The 20558-nt window shown below is 38.4% G+C and overlaps 1 protein-coding gene across 4 annotated transcripts in view; it reads left to right on the top strand.

Moving 5' to 3' along the window:
- The window catches only part of ca10a (carbonic anhydrase Xa), a 157396-nt gene extending 139197 nt beyond the window's left edge, over nucleotides 1–18199 (top strand). For 3 of the 4 annotated variants that reach the window (XM_036540371.1, XM_036540390.1, XM_036540380.1), the window contains exons 6-11: nucleotides 12593–12688; nucleotides 14826–14898; nucleotides 16375–16529; nucleotides 16663–16837; nucleotides 17428–17500; nucleotides 18066–18199. In XM_036540371.1, coding sequence (XP_036396264.1) covers nucleotides 12593–12688; nucleotides 14826–14898; nucleotides 16375–16529; nucleotides 16663–16837; nucleotides 17428–17462 — 534 coding nt within the window. In that variant the 3' untranslated portion in view covers nucleotides 17463–17500; nucleotides 18066–18199. The remainder of the gene's footprint in view (nucleotides 1–12592; nucleotides 12689–14825; nucleotides 14899–16374; nucleotides 16530–16662; nucleotides 16838–17427; nucleotides 17501–18065) is intronic. The other variant, XM_036540400.1, reaches the window with a different exon arrangement.
- The last annotated feature ends 2359 nt before the right edge of the window (nucleotides 18200–20558 follow it).

The following is a 20558-nucleotide window of genomic DNA, read 5'->3' on the forward strand; positions in this document are numbered from 1 at the left end:
ACTAAACATTCTAGTTGATCAGCACAAACACGTCAGCTCTTCTAGAGGTGTGTACACATATTCTCATCACTATAGCAGCTCACATGATTATCAGTTATGTATTGTTTCTCCCTGTTTTCATTCTGTCCTTTTCAGGCATCGTTTTTATTCTCTTTACTTCTGCAAAGGATTTTGCATTACAGCCATGTATGAAAGGTACTAGAGAAATAAAGTTATTATTATTAGTATTCATTGTATAATTGGGGTGGTGAGTGAGAGCACCCAGTACACATTGGTTGTGGGGAAGAGGCTAGGTTTTAATTGGTCCATCACTGTAGGCTGCAAGGTGAATAGACACCCTGAAAGAACCAGCCAGGGAGGAAATTTGGTTAATAACTCTGCTCTATGGAGACAATGGTGAATGAATGAATGTGAACTGCAAACTTATACATTCTGAAGACCCATTTTCAAACTCAGAATATTTCATAAGTAAAAATATGTAATCTGCACATTTAAAATCAGTGATTGGACAAATGGTGGTATTTAAAGATAATGTATGATATTTGTAAAAAAAATCATACGATGGTTCCCATCTGCTATAATTTGCCAATTAACGTATGTCACATCAATCATGACAAGAAATATGTAAATTAGTTTCAAGGCTCCCAAAAAAAACATTTTCATCATTTCCTGATGCATTGATATATTGAAGATCATCGATCAAAGTATTCTGAGATCCAGAAACTGATTATCCAATTCCAAGCAAAACACCAATGACATCAGAAAAGCATTTAAAAATATGGTCTTTTCATGTTTACAATTCCCCTACTGCTTTTATATGCTTTCTACTAATAAAATAATCATGTTTGAATATTACGAACAAACATTCAGATCCATATATCCTTTAATTTCTTCTGAAAGAAGAGAAGAAAAATATGCTGAAAGCACCCATACAGGGCCTCAGGTTATTTTCTTTAAAATTATACCACAGATGAATGATGATTGGGAAATCCTTACAAGTATTCATCTGTAGTAGTAGCATAAGTAACATGTATCATTAAGCTGCAAGATATATTGACCTACCCAAACCTAATTCATACAATAAACTCAGGAAATGCAGGGGTTTTTCATCTAGCGCATGCAATATGTATAACATTCTGCTATTTTGGTTGTCTGTTGCATAATTGATCCAGGAAATTTTGACAACTAGGATGTCAGCCTGTACCCGATTATAAAACGGCTCTTCGGATTTCCATGGATCATTGGCACAGACCTCTTGCTGTTCTTTCACGCATTCCTAGGTATTTGCAGACCCCAGACTGGGTACAGATTGGAACTGGTAGGATCCCAATTGCCTGTGAATACTGAAGAAGCAATGCCAGTAGCTTCTGAGGCTTTCACAGTATAATACAGTTATGAGTTAGTTAATCCATGGCATTTTTCTTTCAGGGTAATAAGAACAACAGCAATTTGCATGGTAACAAAATAATTGTGGGCCTGACAGGCGAATTCATTGTAATTAATGATAATCATTTATTTTCCCTCGTGGCAGCCGGCTGATATTTAAATAATAATACAACAAGAGCACTGACTTCATCAGAGCTATGTGACCTGTGACACAAATCACGAATGCTAGCCTTCATCCACTGTTCATGTGAAACCGGAACACCGCTTTCCCTACCACTATCCAGCTTTGGGTAGATTCATTTGGTTATTCATTGCTTGATTGTTATTGGGGGTTTTTTTTTCAATACTTGTTCAGATAAAAATCAAAACATTGTGTAGAGATATCTCATACATTATGGAAGCACCTTGGAGCTAGTTTTCAATTTGTGTGTGTTTGTTTGTATGTTTATTTCTGACAAACACGTTATGGGGAGCATGCAGTACTGGGTAATGTTGTGATGTAATTGGCTGTCTTACCCAGAGAAGGGATTACGCAGCAGTTGACAGGTCTGCCTCCTTCGCCTCTAACAAAGCTGCTGTCTCGCAACCATCCCTTATCTATACTGCATAGAATGTCAGGGAACATCCAGCACTTACCAGCTGCAAGTATTCCTCAAACAGAACTTTAGAAAGGAAAAAAAACACCAACATGGGTAGAAGAGGATGCACAGAATTCATTTTAATGTAAATTTGTGAGAAGTTAACATCCAACAACTGCCTGTTTTATATCTTTGTTGCTGGCTGTGGCAATAGCAATGTAGAACAAAACATCCCCTCATTGCTGAAAATATAGGTATGACTGCAAGGATGGAAAACACTGCTTCCAAATGTGAATTTCTGCATGCCAAAAGATGAGTAAATGAGTTGGATTGTGCATGCCCTTGAAAGGAGAACAAAGCGAGCAATATTAAACTTCAAAAGCAAAACATCCCTCTGAAATTCCAGACTGGGGGTTTGTATTCAAAGCATTAACGCACAAACGCAGCTGGAGTTTTAGAGCTGTATTTGTATCACATAAGACTTCTTTTTTTCTGAAGTTCATTCTGAACAAAAATGTGAATAAGACAAAAATTGTGCGACTTATTGTTGCATGGCACAGGGCAAAGTTGCTAAGCTGCAGCATAGGCAATAAGACACTTCCTGGATAATTTATGCTATACATGTCCCATTCTCTGCAAGCTGCTTTATAGCACCTCTGAAAATGAAACACCACCGGATTAATAGGTGCTAAAATATTCAAGGTATTATTCTGGAACTCATTCTGTCCCAGGCCGAGCGGTTCCCGCTCCAGTTTATTTACTCCTCTGAGGCATGGTTATGAAACCTAAGAATCTGAAAAACAATCTCATCAAACATTCTGACAGTTTATAAACACTGTATAAATACTCTTTATATAGAATCCAAAACCATTTTGGAAATACAGTATCTTTCATTTATCACAGAAAATCATCAGCACAGATAAATCCAGTGTAATGAGATTACCTTTTACTATTTAAAACTGGAGGCACTTAGGTTTACTTCATGATTATAAACAGAATCCGTGGGTTGATGTATTGTGCGTTCCTTAGTAATCGGAGGTGGTTGTAAATTAATAGAAGTTTATAAAAGATGGTGGGACACTGAGAGGAACAGCAGAGCATGAGTGTGTGTTTGTCACCAGCTGCGAGTTGTGACAAACTGCCTCACACTTTGTCAGGCTGATCATTCTGCAGCTCATGGAGGGGGGGGCAATATCTAACTGACAGTATGAGATTCATGACTGCAGCCATCCCAGGCCTAATGAAAGCTGTTGCGCTATCATAAGAACATCTCTTTTCCGCACACAGTGCTGGTGTTTGTAACCAAACACTGTATGATTGGAAAAAGTCAGGACACAATGCAGGTTCATACTCCATACATGATACAGTACTTACTTAATGATCCTTGTAACAGCCATTCCAAAATGCCTTGTTTTACTCTCTTTCACATGTACTTTAATTGCTCTGTCGAAAATATTGCTCCTATAGCTTCTAGGTTGATTTATTCATCTTAGAGAACGTTTGAGGTCTTAAAATGCTGATTTATCTGAGCATGCATAGAAAGGCAACACAGCTTTAGGAATTAATTAACAGAATAGAAATTAATCACACTAATTCCTACAGAAGAACCAAGTGGTTCTAGTAAAAGAGAAAAAACTTAAAGCATCTGTCATAGGTTCTAATCACAATTTTAAATGACAGGCCTAGCTTTATCCTGAAAATACTACATCAGCCGTTGCATGCAGTTTTCTCCCGTTGTATAAAGTCTTTGCTGTTTTTTTTTTTTCATTTTTTTAATTACTGAGTTCTAATTATCGTCACTCAAAAAGATAGTTTCAGCATCTACCCACAAATCAGTACATTTTCCAGTGTAATTATGTGACTAGATGCTGAAGTCTTTTTATTTATCATAAAAATAAACTGCCCACCACTCACTGAAGGGAAGAATCACCCATGGTAGAGGGGAAGTAGAGCACTTAAAATAGAAAAGAAAGAGAAAATTAAAGTAGAGCAGCTTAATCCTACTAAGGGCTAAGACCCCATCTCTCTGTGTTATTCAGAATATAATTATCTATGTATTTTTTTAAAGGCAGTGGCTATTTTTAAGTTCAGTGCAAGAACTACTGTGCTGTCACCTTTATGAGCAGCCCACGGGGTGTATGGGACAATAATTGGAATGTTAATCACGTCAGATGTTAGAAGTCAGTCCTCCGTCATTACTACACTCCCCCCCCCCCCCCCCCCCCCTTTTCTCATTTGCAACAGTGTGCTGACAGTGAACACCTCTGAAAGAGGCACGGAGTGGAAGAGGGTACAAGTGCTTCACTGGTGCTTCCATCCAGCCTGTAATCAGATCTGATTGCTCTGTGTGGTTTCAGTTTGTCTGTTTATTTACTTTATGAGAACACGCTCCCAGTCTTCCATGGCGAGGCAGTTCCAGACCAATGGTTTTCATTTTCCCTGTTAGTGCTGTCCACATCTCCTCCACTATCGACTTGCTGTCTTCATATTACCTGGTCCAACTTTGAGCCAGCTACCACACAATAAAGACCTTGTCAGGAGCCCACTTGAGACCCTGCTGACTGTGATTGTAACCCCAACACCTCTCGCCACTCCCTGACAAAGGCACTTTCCAAGACTTGCCTTTCCGTGAACCTCCACCATGTGCTCATCAGCCTGACTCACGCTCCCACTACGCTCAACATCCCCTTAAGACTCACCGAAAACAGGCCTAGGGCAGCGATGTTAATGGTTTCCTGGAAATCTAAATGAAAGAAGAGGGAAAGATTGAAAGTATTAGCGGAAAAAAATCAAGGTGCTTTTAAGTACAGCAAAAAAATGTCATAAAGCACAGTGTAATAATTTATGTAATGTAATTATGAATATTTTAATTTGATATAATTATGTGTAATTATATATAAAATGTGTTAGGATAAATTGTGATTGCTGCCATGTAGGTTTTGTCAAGTACTACAGTAGTTACCTAAGGTCATACATCAACCACTGAAAACATTTATGTGTGTTTGTGTGTGTGTGTGTGTGTGTGGTCGTGTTCATTAAGGTGCCTTGTCCTCCTTTGGTGGTATTTAGTTTCCAGACTGTTCATTATCCCACAGTAATACATAATCACTCTTCATTATTTTGTCTACAGTCATATATTACAGATCTTAGCCTAAGCCATATTTCTTGGCAGGATTCTTACAGTGTTGTAACCCACCCTCAGACCAAGAAGAACTTGTGAAATGTGCAGTTCTGGGAGTTTGGGAGCATGACTGGCTGCATTTCACCCTCTCGAAAATTCTAATTGAATCAACATTCGCTCAGTAATCACTTTCTCTCTCCTCACTGGAAATACCCTGATTAAGTTTACAGATGATCTGTCGCTCTGCAGTTCCCCCTTTTGAATATTTCATAATTAGAAGCAGCCATGCTTATTCATTTATTTATTCTCTTGATGTCAAGATAAAATGGAGTTGAGAAGAAGGCAGTCTAGCATTGTTTTGTAATCTGTATGTTAAATTTTGCATCTTTAAGAATGACTTAGTCATTTCATGTACTTACGTAAATGTTCCTCCCATGGTTGTGGATATTTGGACAGTGGGCTTTGAGGGAGGACAGTGGGTGGTTTCTCTGTAAGAGGGCATAATAATGTCTGTAATAGACACTGCAAATTCGTCCCAAGTTTTTATTGTGCAACGTTATGCAAAGTTTAAAAGCTTGCAGTTGTAGTTTTTGATACTTGTGCCATAGTATTTTTGCTGTGTTTGCTGTGAGGGAGAGTGGTTGGGTAGTGGTCTAACCTTTATGGTATGAGTTCATTAATACTGTTTGAGTATTTACCACTCAGGAAAGTACTGTGTGTTTTTTTTTTATTTTCATGAACACTTGCTATGGTCTATTTTTCTGTCTTAACAGCACTGGTAATTCCATAATGTTTCAATCACTTACTTCTTTGTAGCCCTGAAAGCTAATGTGGCTATGCAGCCTAATTACTCAGTAGCTTGTCACACCTCTCCTCTCTACCTCCAGGTTTGAAGTGATTTCCAGCCCCTTTCTGTCAGGGATCCTGCTTCTTGTGGCTCGAAAAATTGCATTTTTTTACGTCATCCCCACCCACATGCATTACTATTAAAGGGCAGCACTTTTCCTTTCCTTTTCCTTTAAGACCATGAAAATCTCTCCCTGTGGTATTATAAAACAAAGTTATCAGCTATATTTATATTTGTTGTGCATTCCAAGATCATGTCTTGGGATTTGGATTCTTCGTGTTGCTTAGGTTTAGTATGTTTCCATGGGACCTCTGCCTGGTTGATATCCCTTTGGTTGCTGAGCGCAGATGAAAGCCAATACAAAGCGTACAGAATTAGACAACAGATGTCGGGGCAGAGCACTGGATGCGATTGTGTCAGTTACCACCGCCTCCACTGAATTTTGATTATATTGATTCCCTTCCTTTTTAGAAGGTCAGTCTGGAGGCGTCTGATCCTGTTACGCCATTTGCTATATTTAGAGCTCTATTATGTTTTTTATCCTATTTAAAAGCTCAAGCTATTGTTTAAGTGAAAAGTAAACATGTTTTAAGAAACATATTGATTGGTATAGATTCTGTTTGGTAATTCTGTTTGATAAGTCTATTTCCTTGTCTATATTCCTGATTATAAGTTTCTTAGTAAATATACCCTTCGCTATCATTTAGGTGTCACAGACCCTGTGTGGTTCCCTGGATCAGAATTTATTCCAATTTCTATGGTACAGAGCAGCTTCCAGTACATTTATGAATATCACACTGAGTTGTGTCTTCTTCATTAATGTATTACCTACACAAGTTTACTACCCTTGCACCCTTTCAAATATGTGGCTCTGTAGAGCCTTTTATTTCTGTCCATTGGGTGCTATTTTGTCATTTTGCCCTGTTGGTCATTTTTAAATGGAGCCAGTCCCTGTTAATTACCTTTATTCATCACAACAGGTTCTGCATTTGTTTAGTTCTGTGTCGTCATGACTGGTAGGCTTGTTTCTGACATTGCAGTCGTAGATTATTTAAAAAGTTTTGAGGGCTTTTTTTTTTTCCCTCTAAGGTTCATTTCCTGTTCCGAAACTCCTGTTATGTATCTTGACTTATCCAATATAAAGCACATTGTGCTACGAGGCTGTTGTGGCAGCACACGCCTAATCTCTCAGGTGATTTAGGAGGGTGCCAGAGGTAATGTTTGTCTTATTTATCCTGTCACAATGTGGCTGTAGTGAATGGCAAGCAATTTGCCAGCATTTACTAAAGAGTCATCATCGCTGTCCTGACAGTAACCTCAACCTGTGATGGAGGAGGAGCATGGAGAGCAGCAGGGGAGATAAGTGGGTCACGGTGCAGGGAAGTGATAGATGCGCTAGTGGATGGATGCAGAGAGAGGGCACAGCAGGAAAGTACACGTCCACTGTGAATTAAAGGCCATTCACACTGACCAACCTCATGCACCAAGAGCATTGTAAAGCCTGACAGTAACCCCACCCATTTCTTCACACTTTTTAGAGTGCTTCCATTTTTTCCAAACAATTACCAATGAACTTGCTCTGCTGTGCATCCGACCAAATCTGTAATGAAGGTCACTTAAATATTGCATGCATATTTATGAGCTGAGGATGCACTTTTACTTTTTTGAAAAGTGATGGACTTTTTTAACACATGCATAAATAGAGTTTGTGCAAACTACCAATCATTACCATCAGTTTGGATGATGGTTCTGTTTAATAGATTTAATTGAAAAAAAGGAAATTAACACATTTGGACAAAGAAAGTATACATAGCTAGTAAAATATTTGAAGTGATCTGTGCAGTATACACATTTTCAGTATATTATATAAAGTAGTAAACATATGCATACTGTCATAAGCATAAGAATATGACTAAACCGGTGATAAACAAATCAAGGAGATAATAATGAAGCTGTCATGAGAAATAACTTTTTATAATCAGCTTGAAATGTCAGTGGAAATACATAAATACATAATATATACATAAATGTACCACTGAGTATAGCCAGTAGGGCCACAACAAAATGAAATTCATTATCTGAGAACAATATGATTTGACTCTGTATAATGCAATGAAGGTGGATGTATTACATTTAACATCTTTAAGCAGAAGACATTGTCATTTTACTTTTGGTATTTAATTGGGGGTATGCATAAATAATAGGACTGTCAGTCAATCAAAAAATGTTTTAAATTCCTCATTAGTTGATTGTGTAGATTAGTCATATCGGTTTTGTTTTTTTTTTTATTAAGTCAGTTACAGTAACACATTTTGATATATCAAGACAGGCCACTTTTGAATGTTTTTAAGGAATTTGTAGGGAGGGAAATCAAATTAACCATGCCAGTAACTCTAATTATTTTCAACTTATTTATTTCAGTGATTTGGACAATTAATGTATTGTTGGGAAGGCCAGTAATGAAAAAAAAATATATATGTTTGCAGAAAAATGTATAAATGTTATTAGAAGAGTGTTCAAATGCAAGTATAAGACAAAATAATGGAAATACCAAACAGTATATGAATATTTGTGAACTAATAAGGAGTTGGGCTGCCCTTTGCCTTCAGAACAGCTCCAGTCCTTGGAGTGCAGTTATACAAGTTTTGAAATTTTTCTGGATTTTCAACCATTCATCAGGAAGGTAAGCCTCCAGTACTTTGAGAGATGAAGGAGGTGGAAATCTACTCTTCACACTCCAGTTCCCATAAAAGTTCAGTGTTGTTTAGATCAGGTGATTGTGGAGGCCTTGGAAGGTGTTTGACATCCTAGTGTTCATGAAACCCCACCCTCAAAATCACCCTGGCAGTGTGAATGGCAGCCTTATCATATTGGAATATGGGGACATGTTGAGGAAACAATGTTGCCACCATAGAGTGCACCTGGTTTCCTCAATTAGTTTTTATTCCTTAGTCATAAGGAATGACTGCCACAAGATGGCTGTCCATGCCATAACAGATCCACCACTGAGTTTAACAGTTGGGAACAGGAAATGTGAGTTGAAGGCTTCCCTTGGCTTTCTCCAAATGTAAACTGATTCAGAGGGGAAGAAAGAGAGGAAAAAGAGTAAAAGATCATCATCAGCCTATATTACTTTCTTCCATTGTTCAGAAGTCCAGGTGCTCATTTTGCGTTGTTGTACATTGGCCCTCATTTCAAGTGGTTTCTGAATGGCAGCCCTACAATTTTTGTACTGTTTTGTGAAGTTCATGACGTACAGTTGGGTCATGGAGACACCCCGACTGGGTCATGGAGGTCTAGATACAGTTCTGTGGTATTTTTTGAGGCCATTGTATTGTGGTTTCTTGCAACTATTCTGCACTGTTCTGTCCTGTGCTGTCTATCCCTGTTGGTGAGCTCTTTTCCTTTTTTGGTGTATTCCATCATGATTTTCGAGACTGTACCCTTGACCCATTTAATACTTTTGCCATTTCTGTGACTGATGCACCTGCAATTTCAGCACTAACTATTTGAACTCTTTCAAAATCTGTTTGACCTCTCATATTGATTTAGAAACTCACATATAGCAGTGTTGATTTTAAAACATCTTTTATAACAGAAACATATTGATAATAAGTATTCACATTTGTATAAAACACGTGCAGACTCCTTTTTAACTGTGACATAGTTACTTCAAAATGCGAGTCCTTTTTCATTTTGTGTTTTCATTACTTTGTCTCCCCCCTGTACATTACTAGTTCTGGTGTTAAAGATAAATGTGTTATCTATCAATCATTGTAATTTCTCAAAGAAGCTTAAGTACATGTGGCCAAATGTGTACTATAACCAACAGCAATTTTTCAAAAATAATAGTTTGTATTTGCACTGTATGCAAACACATACAAAGAAAAATACTTCGAAATTTCAAGGGAGCAAAGTTTCACATTGCGGCTGGCTGTTTGGAACAGAGCAAACAGATTTGATTTTTATGTTATTTTGGCAGGGTTTGAGGAGGAGGACCTCTTTCTCTGTGATCAAATTTGCATTTCTCTTCCTCAAGAATAGCAGTACAAGAATAATAAAACAAGGAAAAGTATGTAAAATTGAATAAAGTTATATCAGCCTGAAGGACTCCTGGAGACCTTGTTTGTGGAGAAAAGGAAGCAGTGGAAGGGAAAAGGAGACAATAACATTGCTGGCACACACCAAGGAGACAGATGAAGGTATCCTGCTACTCACACAATAAAAGTCACAAAGACCCTTTTTTGCACAGAGCAAGCTTCTCTGAGCTTTTGCCAAAACAGTTTGCGAGTGCTTTCCTTGTAAACAGACACATATTCATCCTACGTCTTAATTGCTGATATTGCAAAGCATGTTCATAATTTAGTCTTTCTGTGTTCCGTGAGATTTATGGCTCTGGTCTGTAAATTGACTTAACTGAGATTGCTCTGACTTAACTTTATTATAACAAATGTGACCAGCAATGTTTTACATTCCCACCCCTACCCCCATTCCCACCCCTTTTCACATCTGAGGGATCCTTTAATTAATAATACTCTGGAATAATAAAAAATGGCCATTGTGGAATGGTTTTATTATATCATTTTTTGCCTGTTACTGTTGAAAGTGACGCACAAATCCATTTGGATGACAAAGTGGTCAAAACATTTTTGATGTGTGCATAAAGATTTGTTTTATTCTAATAACAAATGCATCAAAACATTTTAAAGCGTAAATGCTGAAAAAACACACACCCTTGCTTTGCTTTTAACCTGTTACTGAGCTGCTTTTCTTGTTAACCTCCTCTGCAAATTATGCATAGCCTCTTGTAGCATGCATACATGTTTGTATGCATTCCTCTCATCCGGTGAAAATTGTCATCTTTAATGTGAATGTATAATTCAGCCTTCATCAGTTAATCACTCACAGACGGTTTATAGCATTTTACCCACATTAGGTGACAGACCACACAGAGCTCTTGCCTGTAATTGGCTCAGAGGTCCCATGTGACATGTCTGGGTGAATCAGAGGTGAGTTCACACTGTACAAAACTGAAAAGCGGCTCTGCCTCTGTAATCTAATAGGTTTTATAATAAGTTCTTTAAATTGTCTAAATTGAAATGTGAATGCCATAACTTCCTTTTTTCACTCAGTCAAATTCAACAAGTTTAAAATAAAATAGGAAAAACACTTGATAGGATACTTCAGCACATGGTTTAATGGCATAATGAGAGTCATTTGACCGAAGACTGACAGCCGTAGGCTGTGCTTTATATGTGGACACTTTTCTTCTTGTTTGTTGTCAATGTCAAATATACATCACATCACACATAGCAACTAATCGGTTTAAGATAAGTTAAACTTAGCTCTCGTTTACATCACCAAACTGTAAATTAGGATTCCATAAACCAATTAATTTCCATGCAAATATTATCAAGCACTGCATCGTTTTAATTAAACATCTGTCACTCTCTGCTCATGACACTCATGGTAAAAAGGTTTAGGGCTTCTTCTCTCCTGGCAGCACTGTATTACTCTGAACTAAACTTATGTCTTTACTGTATAATGTTATAGTTGCATCAGCATGCAAAAATGTAGTGATACATTTCAAAGTCATTGTTTTCTATGGAGGATTGCCCCCCCCCCCCAACTTGTCTGCCGTTTTCCCACAGGTGGAAGTGATGTTATTAACTGCAGACCAATCAGGAAATTGGTGGAGGTTTCAGTTCAGTTAGTATTACATTACCACCATGAAACTAAACATGGAGGGGGGATTTTCAATACAATGCAATGCTGAGGGAGAGATATTTGGTTTTTAAAACTTTGTTGTTCAGTGAATATAATTTAATAGCACTGACTTTTTAGGCATTTTGCATTCAGTTGTGCCCTACCTGGTAGCACGCCCATCACAAACAAAAACACAATACACAACATGAATGTACCATAACACAGTGCTCAGGCTATAACCCATTACCTGAATTTCTCAAATTTTATATATACTGACAAATTTCTCCTCTCTGAAACCATACTGCTAAGTCTTTACCTTTCACTGCTCTGAACTGGCAGGTCTCAACCTCATTTCACCTTCACATGCAACCCCTTTCATAAGACTGAAGTGCACAGCTGTGAATCTGTTTACATCAGATTTGATTCTCTGTCAACAGGCAGCCGGATCACAATCACAAAGGCTGTCAAACCTAGGTGCGAATGAAAAATGATAGAGGATCTTTCAAAACTATGCAGAATTTGTACACTTTCACGACCCTGCCATGCAGAGCCAAACAAAGATTTGGTTGGTGTCCTTAAAACTGAACATACTTTTTTCCTTTTTTGACCATTTTGGGTCAAAAATGGGTATTGTTGGGTATTGACGTTTTTGCACGTGGACACAAAAAGCATAATTCTTTTTTTTTTTCAAATGTGGTATTATGGAGCATTTACTTTATAACACTGGAGCTGCTGCCATGGGTATTGCTAGGTGGGGCACTGATGTTGTGCTGTTGAGTGACATACTAAACAGGAACTGCTTCACTAAATAACCAGCTGAATAAATGGATAATGTATGAATATGCAATATCACTCTGTAAAGGGTATCTGCTAAGTAAATACATTTTTAAAATTATTACTTATGTGTAATACTTACTAATAAATATGCTTTCTTTTTTTCTTTTTTATCTATAGGTTCAACTTATACATTACAACCATGAGCTCTACACAAACTACACAGAAGCAGCAAAAAGTCCAAATGGATTGGTGATAGTGTCTATATTCATGAAGGTGAGTACAGTCCTAAAGCTGTAAGACATCAAGACAAACCATATTAGTTTCAGGTTCCGCAGGCAGGGTGCTTTTGAAAGTAATACAAGCAAGCTAGTACATTTTTTTGGTTTTAGCTCACACAGTTTCTTCATTAACAATGCAGTGCAGTATAAATGTGAGATGTTTTTGATGTAAAGTGCTATAACACAATGAGAGGCAAAGACTCAGACTGAAGGTTTCATTTGCCATTTGATCTGTACCTTAATGTCTGGCTAAGGACTTTCTATCTAGCACTTCCACAGTTGGGAAGTTAATTGATGGAATTTAATGCTGTAAATTAATATTTCAGCCATGTTCTCCTGCATGCTTCCAGTGTCATTAAACTAGGATAAAGTCAGATTACATTATACATCCCTGCAGATGGCATATGGACATTACTCTCCAGTTCTGTCCAAAGAATTCCAATATTTCTTTGTGCAGCACAATGTTGAAAATTATTTGAAATGTGTGTAGGTCAGACCTATTTGGGGAAAAAAATCTCTGAATCTCTGCAACAATTAGCAATGTAATTTCCATACTGGAGCAGTACAAGTCATTCCTTGGCGGGTTGTCACTCGAGAAGCATAAGGTCAAAGATGGCCTTTTTACCTCTCTTGTTACGTGGCTTTTAGCGAAGCCCTGCTAAGGCCACAATTTCCCATTAGAGTAGTTGTGAAGAAGTTCGGGAGCTGAACTAATTAGCCCTTCAATGTCAATATCAATTACCCCCCTCTTAGAGAATGACCTAGATCCTTTGTGTTCTTCCCCTTAACCACTGTCTCTGCTCTTAATGATCAGGCGTTGGGGTTCTTCCTTGTCCTAGCTACTGGATTACTACAGGCCTCTACTGTAATAAAGTTCCAACTTCACTTTCCCATTCTACCAACACAGCATCGTTGTTAATTCTGTTGCATGAATGCATCTTTATGTATCGTGCCCTCAAGGATAAATGTAAAAATGCATCTATATTATTCTTGGATCAGTGTAATTTACATTACATTCTTCATTGTGAATTCTGTCATTGAATTAGATTGAAGTTTAGTAAACAGCGAGGTAAACTGAGATGCAATATGTTGTTGGTCACACAAAAAGCTGCCTTCCTGGACAGTAAGAACACGCGAGTCTTAAGGCTGTAACCTTTGTGCCACCCACTGTGATCCTTGCTACTGTATCCCAGCTGAGAAAGGCCTTCTCTGTTCCGGTTTCAGTGGGGATGAGCTAACATTAGGGCTTTCATCGCACCAGGCAGGAGGCTTTAAGTTAGTTGAGTCTCTGTGGAGATGGACAGGGTGAGAGTGAGTGATTGCGCACTGGTGTGGACAAAAAGCCGTCTTATTATTGTATTTAACAGTAAAGAGCCAGTAATGATTCGGGCATGTAGTTGTTTTTACTGCTTTGCCACTGTCTGTGCCTTTTTTATTTGTGTGCCAGTCTTTTCATACATATTTTATTTGTTCCTCAAAAAAGTACCACCAGTACTAGTATTTCTGTGTAAAAAAAAAGAAAATGGCAGCACCTCAAAGTGAGTTGCAGGAAAGAGAGTGCCAAAAAATGTCTGAAAAAGATTGAACAGAAGTAGACAGAAACTGCCGATGAGGGGGGTCAAAGTGGGAAGTGTTTGGAGGGATAGTAATAATATAGATTCCTCTTTAATTATTTAGCCCCCAGATAAGTCTTTACAATTAGTTAACAGAGGGCAAAGGAAGGAGAGGTCAGAGTCAAGAATCTTTTATAACACATTACAGTAAATGTGGCAGCACATCACGCTAACAGCTCAGAGGCTGTCTGCCACATCTGTTCCAATGGAAAAACATCAATATCACAGTTTTAAGGCATCTGCTTGCTCATTTTCTTTACCTGTGTGTGTGAAGCTCAAATGACTTTATGCTGGCAACTGCTGTGGGACTACCTTTTTCTATAATGGGTGCAGCTGTTTAAATGGAGAGCTACTCAGTGACCACAAAGCAATTTACACTGGGCTTAGTTTGATACTCAGATTTAAGGATTAAAAAATCATTATGCCTAAAGGACACGTTCAGAAGCCCATATTAAATCTTTTGTTGTTTGCTTCGTCTTAATTGCTCAAAATGTGATTTTTTTTTCTCTCTTTTTACAGATAGCTGAGTCTTCAAATCCATTTCTTAATCGTATGTTGAACAGAGACACCATCACAAGAATAACATATAAGAGTAAGTGTAAAACATTTACAGCATGCTACTTCTGTCTGATTTTTCAGAACATCAAAATCACACATTTTAATATTTTAATCTTCTCTGTAATATATTTACATGCAGATTCAAAAAGAAGGACTTTTCTTGAGGTCATTTGTAAACCGATCTTTTGTGAAGAGAAGCAATTTGCAAATAGTGTTTATCTATCATTACCATTAAAATACTGTAAAAGTAAAACAGAGCAGCATGCTGAGTCTAAACAATCTAAGCATACCAGTGCCCAAATGCAGGATTTTCACCAGACAATCCCCCTTTCTCCGGTTTATTCTCCAAAATGCATCAAAATAAGGCGGAGGCTTTGATATGTTCGACGTGGCACTTTGCAGATCTCTGTAGGGACCTGTGTCTGGCATGTGAAATTTCAGAAGAGAGGGCAATAATTGAATTAATGGAATGGTGAAATAATGAAGTAAATATATAAATAAATGAAGGTACTGACCTCTGGTGGCCGAGGCGTCCCTCAAGCTGGCAGCGGTGCAGGAGCGGACCAGCGGGGGGCCTCTGCCACACTGCCAGGGGAGGACAGAGGAGCGCAGCCTCTGACAGCTGTCAGCACGCTCCCTGAGCTCTGGAAAGCGCAGAGAGCCCATGTATTTTTAAACCTGCACCCCACATGCAAACAGAATTATTCATGCAACCGGAGCTATCGAAGATCAGCTGTAGCGGCAATGAAATCACAAGATTGCAAAGATTTGCGGGGTGGAATTTAATGATAATGAATTGAATGGAGGAATGATTTCTCTTTTTTCTTTCTCTCTTTTTTTTTTTTTTTTTGCTGAGGGTAAAGCTGTTGGTGCTGTACTGTCAGTAATGGAGTTAAAGCCTCTCTGTGGATGCTTTTTACACTCTGACAGTGTGAGCACAGGGAAACCTGCCACTGTGGCCATCATCATAATAACCAAGCAGCTGCTGCTCACTATTTGTCAACCATGACCAAGGAAGTGGCAAAGACATTGAAAGGGTGTTACTACAGTACAGAGCAAAAGTACAATTTTTCAATGACAAAATATACCCAGGGCCATTTTAAGCAGGGCAGTGATTAGTTTCACTGCTTTTAAAAATAAACATGGCCCATGGCATTTTAATGAATTTTCAGATATTTCATGGACAATGATGGCACTCCATTTCATTGAACTATCACTCATGACAATGATAATATATTAAATTATAAAATAATCATGTTCATGCACAGTAAAAAACGAAGAGCATGAAATTTTAAATATTGACAGCTGGCACAACAAGGCCCCCTATCTAAATCTCCAATCAGATCTTTGGAAAAGTGCAGAAGAAAATCTTTTTGTGCTTAAGCATTTTTAAGTAGGTACATTTTTTACTACTGAAATGAAATCCTTCCAAGGGTTGAATTGGAAACATGATAGGGACAAATAAAAAAGTTCTGGAGTCTCCGGTAACAATATGTTGTATTCTTTGTAGATGATGCATATTTACTGACGGGACTAAACATTGAAGAGCTCTACCCAGAGACCTCAAGCTTTATCACTTATGACGGATCGATGACTATACCACCATGCTTTGAAACAGCAACGTGGATCCTGATGAACAAGCCTGTGTATGTCACACGGATGCAGGTAATTGCGTGCCAACTGAATGACAGCTTTACAATAGGCCTCAAATCTAATGCCATTTCCTTCAATACTTGGCAGATCTCATAGAGATACTCGATGAGGTTTTCCGCCTTAAAGTCAAGCTTCTCACCTGCAGATGCACTCTCTGCGGCTGCTGAGTCAGAACCAGCCCTCGCAGATCTTCCTCAGCATGAGCGACAACGTGCGGCCGGTCCAGCCGCTGAACAACCGCTGCATCCGAACCAACATCAACTTCAGCATGCAGGGCAAGGACTGCCCCAACAACAGGGCTCAGAAGCTGCAGTATCGAGGTGAAAGTCCGCCATCTTTCTGTCATGACAATCTCAATAGCCGTCTTGTTGTACGTCTGTCGATCCCTCTTATTGTCCATTTGCAGATTCTTGACTCTGTCCCCCCCTCCATCATTTTGTGTGAGGTATAACTCTGTACCCCTTAATCTGTTTCCGCCATCTTTCTATCTGTTTATCGCTCTGTCTTTCCGTCTGTCTGACTGACTGACCTCTGTCGCTGCCCCCTACTAGGTAATTTGAAATATATTTTGGAGTGAGATACCGACGAAGCCCAATGACGGATTCATGTGTTAACACGATTTTTTTTTTTGACAGTAAGAAGACAAAATCAGAAGAACTTAAAGTTTGGAAATGACATTGTTTTTTATGTTGATACTACAAGGAAGGAGCTCCCCATTCATTACCATTTTTCTCATCTTTCCCTAGTCAAATGTACACCTTATCTGATATGAATGTGTCATGTCAGCCCGTGAGGGTTAGGTCTTTTTGATGGTCATTGTGTGATTTTCTTGCATCAATCCAACTAAGACATTTTGTGTGCAGAAGGAGCTGCATGCAAGCTGTTTACCATTTCCTTTTGTCTGTTTCAGCTAATATATCTCTGCAACAGCTGCACAAAATGTGAATTTTACCCCTGCAGCATTAAAACATTGAGGTCAAGAGGTAACTCTTATTATATTCATTGTATTCTTTTTCAGGAGTCGTGATTACAGTCACCATGTTTCTGTGATGCTCTTTGATAAAACTCAAGTTTTGTGCAGCAGTTGCTGAGATTTCCACCCCAACCCAACCCAACCCAACCCCACCCCCACCTACCCAAAGAGTAAACAAGAAGTAACACAAATAATAAGTAAAATGTTTTAATTTGAATTATATTTCTTGCATTTTTGGTTGTTCAAAAAAAAATTAACTATCTTCCGGGTGAGCCTCTGGAAAATACTAAACACTGTTATGCATTGAGGGGCATAGATTTTAACCTTTCAGACTGCTTAAACATCTTCCTTCATAAGCCCACACAACAAAAAGACATCTGTAGGCTAATTATGCATTCAGTTAACATCTGTGATTGGACAGAGGGCAATTTCAGAATGTTAATAGAAGCAGTGCATGCTGGGAAAGTATGAACCTCAGTGTTTCTGGGATTTTTTACAGTACCACTATACAGTCTATACCATTGTGATTTCTGTCTGTTAATTTCTGATCAGTCTGTCATTGTTTTCTTTTTCAGTGAATGAATGGCTTCTGAAATAGAAGCACTACAATGAACACAGACATGATGAGTATTATTTTAAAAAAATCAAGAACAACAGCGGCACAATACAACTCACAGGATCAAGACTGCATTGCTTTTTTCCTGCCAGATTTCATGACATTGTAAAAAAAAAAGATATATATATAAATATATAAATATATACACAAGAAAAGACTTTGCAGTCAGCAAAGAGACCCTTATTTCATACTTCAAGAACATTTGAATCAAACACAAACTAGTCAAATACAAATCTATCTATGAAAATGTTTTGATACCAAACTTTTTGGGAGAAAAAAAAAATATTAAAACATACAAAACCCCTCAAACGAAGCATTTATATCCTAGCCTCATCATCAGTGAAAACAAATCTGACTTTTTGGCCTTTGTACATATGGACGTCTTGTTGCATACACGACTGAGGGGGCTGCATTGTGGACCTGCCAATCGGAGGGAAGATGCCGAGCAGCTCATCACTATGTCTTCACTGTCATCTCGTCATTGTACTAGCAAGGCATGCAGATTGCGAAGAACAGCAGGACGCAGCCTGCATCAACGTATTCAGAAGTCTCAAGACAAACCATATACAATAAAAACCGAATGATAGTGTCCGAGTTCACATGGGTGTTTTGGCCTTGTATATATTATTATTACTAATGCTGAAAAAAAGGATTAAAACAAAAGTGAAAATAAAAAAATTAAAAAAAAATTAAGAGAAAAAAAAACCTGAAAAGAGTTGAGTATTTTACGCTTGGCGCACTTTGAATTCTGGAACAGTTCTGAGCTGATGCCTTTTCTTCTGTTTTCTTGTTTACAATGGTCATACACTGTGTTTGATTAATGTTATCAGCCCAATAAATGTGTTTGGAAAGTTCATTTTTGTAAGCATGCCTGACTGTGTCTGTCTATTTTTGTTTGTTTTGTATGTATATATAATGTTGGCATACACAAATGCAGAAGTCATCATTCCGCACCTGGATTGTCTTGCATATTTTTCCCTATCATTGTAATATCACAGTTGTGACTTTGAGCTGTCTGTACTACATGCTTGTTTAGGAATGCTTGTTATGAGGGGGAGTTGAAAACACCTCCTTCCACTTGTTTGAAAAGAAGAAAAGATTTGGCCAAGCCAAGCACAGCTGCTTAATGGCGTTTCATCCGGGCGGTAGGTAGGATGGGTTCTGTAGAAGTAACGAAGTTAGTGTTGATGGAGCGTGGGGTTAATGAGTAGCAAGCGCTCTGAACAAAATACCCAGCATGCTTCTTCCTGATCCTCCAGTGTCCACGTTTCAAGGGGAAAAAGGCATCATCGATTCCTTCCTTTCTTTGAATTTGTTTAATTATTTCTCAATCAATTTAGGATGCTTTCTGTATTATCCCTGATGTTGAAAAAAACATTATTGGTGTCTGCCAAGATTTCCGCTGTTTTATCTCTGCACTTTACAAATCGGTAATAAAAAGAAATGGGGCCGGGGGGGGTTTCGGGGGGGGGGGGGGGTCTCACAGCTACCACTCAGGGTTATGGCAGCTATTATTCTATTGCTGTTTGAGAGTTAGAGATACAATTGAGCAAAAGCTACGTGACAAAAAGGCCTAGAATGATTCACTTTGGAAAATGTATTATTTTAGCCTTTGGAGCAGCTCATATGTATATTTCTAAAGGCAGAGCTCCTCTGGTTCACAGAGAGACTGCTATCCCTAACATAGAGAAGAGAGGAGCCTATGCTCAGATGTTCTGAGACCATTAATGATATTACATTAATAAGGCAATAAAAATGCATGGCATGCAGGGCTTTCAAGTGGAACGGGACAGCTGTTGTGCAAGAGCATATGCGGATAATGTCATAAAAAGGTACATGGTGTCTGGTGGGACACCAGTGTCCTGATGTTGCGTTTGAATTGCAGGAAGTAAATTAGCTCTAAAGCAGGGGACAGGAGATGGAGAGTCTAACCCTCCCCGCAGGAGAAGAGCTCATATGAGTGTTATTACAAACACTGATGCTTAACCTTACTGCAAATTTTACTGGCATCCAAACACACACAAACACACACACACATACACACATACTGTACCTATCATTTCTGACCCCATGAATTGCTTTTCAAGAAGGTCATAGGGACAATTCATCCAAAAACATTGCATGGACATTAAACTTTTATGGATGTGCCATTACAATAACCTCTACACCCCTTCCTACTGTACAGTGTTTCTTGAGGTGGTGCCTACGGTGTCCCGTATTCTGATCACGTGCGTGCAATTCCATAAAGAGGGAACCTTGCTGTTGTCATCTTCTAAATATATGAGTTACATTGGACATACACAGATGTGGACATGGAGAAATATGTTTGTGAGGAGAATACACAAAGACACAGTAAGTACACTGACCTTTGCAATTCACAGGTCATACCTTTTGAGATACGCACAAGTGGGGAAATCCACGATTACTGAACTGTACTGTAATAAACTTATGT

Source organism: Megalops cyprinoides, chromosome 1, assembly GCF_013368585.1.
Source record: "Megalops cyprinoides isolate fMegCyp1 chromosome 1, fMegCyp1.pri, whole genome shotgun sequence".
In the NCBI taxonomy this organism is placed as follows: domain Eukaryota; kingdom Metazoa; phylum Chordata; class Actinopteri; order Elopiformes; family Megalopidae; genus Megalops; species Megalops cyprinoides.